The following is a 3017-nucleotide window of genomic DNA, read 5'->3' as shown; positions in this document are numbered from 1 at the left end:
ATCAGACAGTGAGCACATCATACAGGTAGCAGATCAATAACAGGGAGCAGCATACAGGGAGCAGATCAGACAGGGAGAATCAGACAGTGAGCAGACAGAACAGAGACATACAGGAGGGCATCAGACAGGAGCACTACACGGAGCAATCAGACAGGGAGCAGATCAGACAGGACATTATACCGGGAGCAGATCAGCGGGGAGAACATACAGGAGCAGATCAGACAAGGGAGCACATACAGGAGCAGATCATACGGGAGCAGTCAGACAAGGAGCATATACAGGAGCAGATCAGATGGGAGAACTACAGGGAGCAATCAGACAAGGACACATCATGACCATCATACAGGAGACAGATCAGACAGGGACAGATATCAGGGTGAGAAACATACAGTGGCAGTCAGTTCTTTACCGTTATTCTATTTTACAACATTTTATTTTGCTGTGTACATTTCTGAATTATGAGCCGAAACCTAAAAGTGTGTTTATTTCTCTCAGAATCTGGGAATACCAGAACACTATGGAGGGCTGCGCGTTGTGTGTGTGATCATCTTGGCGAATTTATATTATGCATTCCATAACCGTTCCGGAAGCTAGACAAGAGGTTCCTACACACAAACAAGGTAAAGCCCACTCTCTCTCTCTGTTTGTGTGTGTGTGTGTGTGTGTGTGTGTGTGTGAGAGAGTGTGGGCACACGCTGTAGTTTCCCTAATTTGTAGAAACACAGCACTGTGTTGACAGCAAGTATACGTGCTGCTCCTGAGAATAGAACCCTGCTTAGCTGACTAAAAGAGGAATAAAAACTTGCAAGCCAACCAAAGAGTAGTAACGTTGTGTTCTGAGTGGACGGTGAGCGGAGACGCTGAATGGACGCGATAGATTCTGGATTTAAAGTTTCCTTTTTAAAGTTGCCAGATGTTCTACTGATCGACCAACGGATCTGGTGGTTTGGTCGTTGTGAACTGAGCTATCATCAACACGCCCAGTCTGAGATACCACCTGAGGGCCCCCCCGTCCAGTCTGAGATACAACCTAGCCCCCCCGTCCAGTCTGAGATACCCCTGAGGGCCCCCCCGTCCAGTCTGAGATACCACCTGAGGGCCCCCCCCCCCCCCCCGTCTATGTCTGACAATACCACCTGATGGCCCCCCCGTCCTCTGAATACCCCTGAAGCCCCCCGTCCAGTCTGTAATACCGCCTAGGCCCCCCCGTCCATCTGTATACCACTGAGGCCAGGCACACAGCTGATCTGTCTTAGTAAAGTCCTACTGCAGTGAAACTTGGAGAGATTCCCACTTTCGAAGGTACTTATTGATCTTCTTCCACTTCTTCAACGCATGTCAGTCGGGACCCTCACACACGATCAGGAGCCCTGAGCTTGCAGAGTCCTTGTTGATAGAGCCAAGCTTTAAACTTCCCAAGGAGCCTTGGTTTTCGATCCTCCTCAGCCATTCCTCCAACTGCTTTTCCATACAGCTATGTTGTTCCTGTCCAAGTGGTTATCTATCCTTCATTCTGGCCCACGTTGCCATGTTCCGAGCAGTTAGCCCCCACCTTGCCTCCACATGGTGTTGGGGTTGTCATGGTGAGTCATCCATGTAACTTCTTATGGCGCGTGGTCGGATGCCTGACTCCATTTTTGGACCACTGGCTTCTTCTCCCAGCTGTTATCGGAGGCTCATATCTCCATGAGGAGAAGGGGGGAGATTGTGCAGCCAGTTTCGATACCCATTCCACTTTGCCACTGAGTTTTAAATGTGCCGTCTGAATCGTGGCTGGATTCCACCAAGTACTGGTGATCATTCCCTGATATGCTGAGGGTTTGGTGTGGTCTATGCTGCATGATGAGAACGTGAGGGATTACCCATCGGCATTGGCCAAATCCAACCAGAACAACAGTCAGTTGCCTTTGCTGGATTTAGCCTCACGGATCCTCTGATTGAGAACTCCGTTGTGTCCAGGCATCCAGAGAAGCTGGAATTTCCACCTTCTCTGGATATCTTGTTGATGTATCCATTCTCTGTCATGTACAGGTCATCCTCTCAGCCAGTACCAAAAGAAGATTTATATATATAATATATATATATAATATTTATATTATTATATCTAATATATACTGTACATATACAGTATATTATATATTTATATATATATATATTATATATTATAAATATATATATATAGATAAACACTATAGACATATAGCAAATGTTGAAGCCTGAAAACTTTGTCAGCATCTGTTTTTATCTAAAGGGGCACATCTTACGATCTAGTGGACTGAAAAAGCATGATTTAATCATTTCAGTACTAAAAAGTTAATTCTCATGTGCAATTCATCTAATAAAGCTCTTCTTGGCGCCTATGGTATCATAAAATATTGCCACGGAACATTTTGCAATACTTTGCTGTATGGATTTTTTCCCCACCCCCCAAGTTACCAGTACTATTTTGGCCAGTCTACCTGGCAAGGCATGTCACGCCATTTGAAACATCTCACAAACGGAGTGAACGGTGCACACTCTGACGTTTTCACTGTCTGTCATCTTCACCTAGACCGCCCGGACCTAAGAACTTGTGTGATGCACAAAGGTCAAAATGCATAGAACAAGCCACGCTTAAAACCAAAAACCAGGGGAGAACATACAGGGAGCAGATCAGACAAGGAGCACATACAGGGAGCAGATCATACAGGGAGCAGATCAGACAGGGAGCAGATCAGATGGGGAGAACATACAGGGAGCAGTCAAGTTTCTTTACCGGTTATTCTATTTTACAACATTTTTTATTTTGCTGTGTACATTTCTGGAATTATGAGCCGAAACCTAAAAGTGTGTTTATTTCTCTTCAGAAGTCTGTGAATACCAGAACACTATGGAGGGCTGCTGTTGTGTGTGTGATCATCTTGGCGATATTATATATTATGACATTCCATAACTGTTCCGGAAAGCTAAGACAAGAGGTTCCTACCACACAAACAAGGTAAAGCCCACTCTCTCTCTCTGTTTGTGTGTGTGTGTGT

At 45.4% G+C, this 3017-nt stretch overlaps 1 protein-coding gene across 1 annotated transcript in view; it reads left to right on the top strand.

Moving 5' to 3' along the window:
* Positions 1–3017, top strand: part of LOC116703566 (beta-1,4 N-acetylgalactosaminyltransferase 2) — a 16727-nt gene that overhangs the window by 1885 nt on the left and 11825 nt on the right. The window contains exon 2 of the mRNA XM_032538369.1: positions 2847–2977. Within this exon, the coding sequence (XP_032394260.1) occupies positions 2847–2977 (131 nt within the window). The remainder of the gene's footprint in view (positions 1–2846; positions 2978–3017) is intronic.

This window comes from Etheostoma spectabile, chromosome 15 (assembly GCF_008692095.1).
Source record: "Etheostoma spectabile isolate EspeVRDwgs_2016 chromosome 15, UIUC_Espe_1.0, whole genome shotgun sequence".
Taxonomy (NCBI): Eukaryota; Metazoa; Chordata; class Actinopteri; order Perciformes; family Percidae; genus Etheostoma; species Etheostoma spectabile.
The sequence above is the reverse complement of the archived record's forward strand: the minus strand, read 5'-3'. Positions and strand labels throughout refer to the sequence as shown.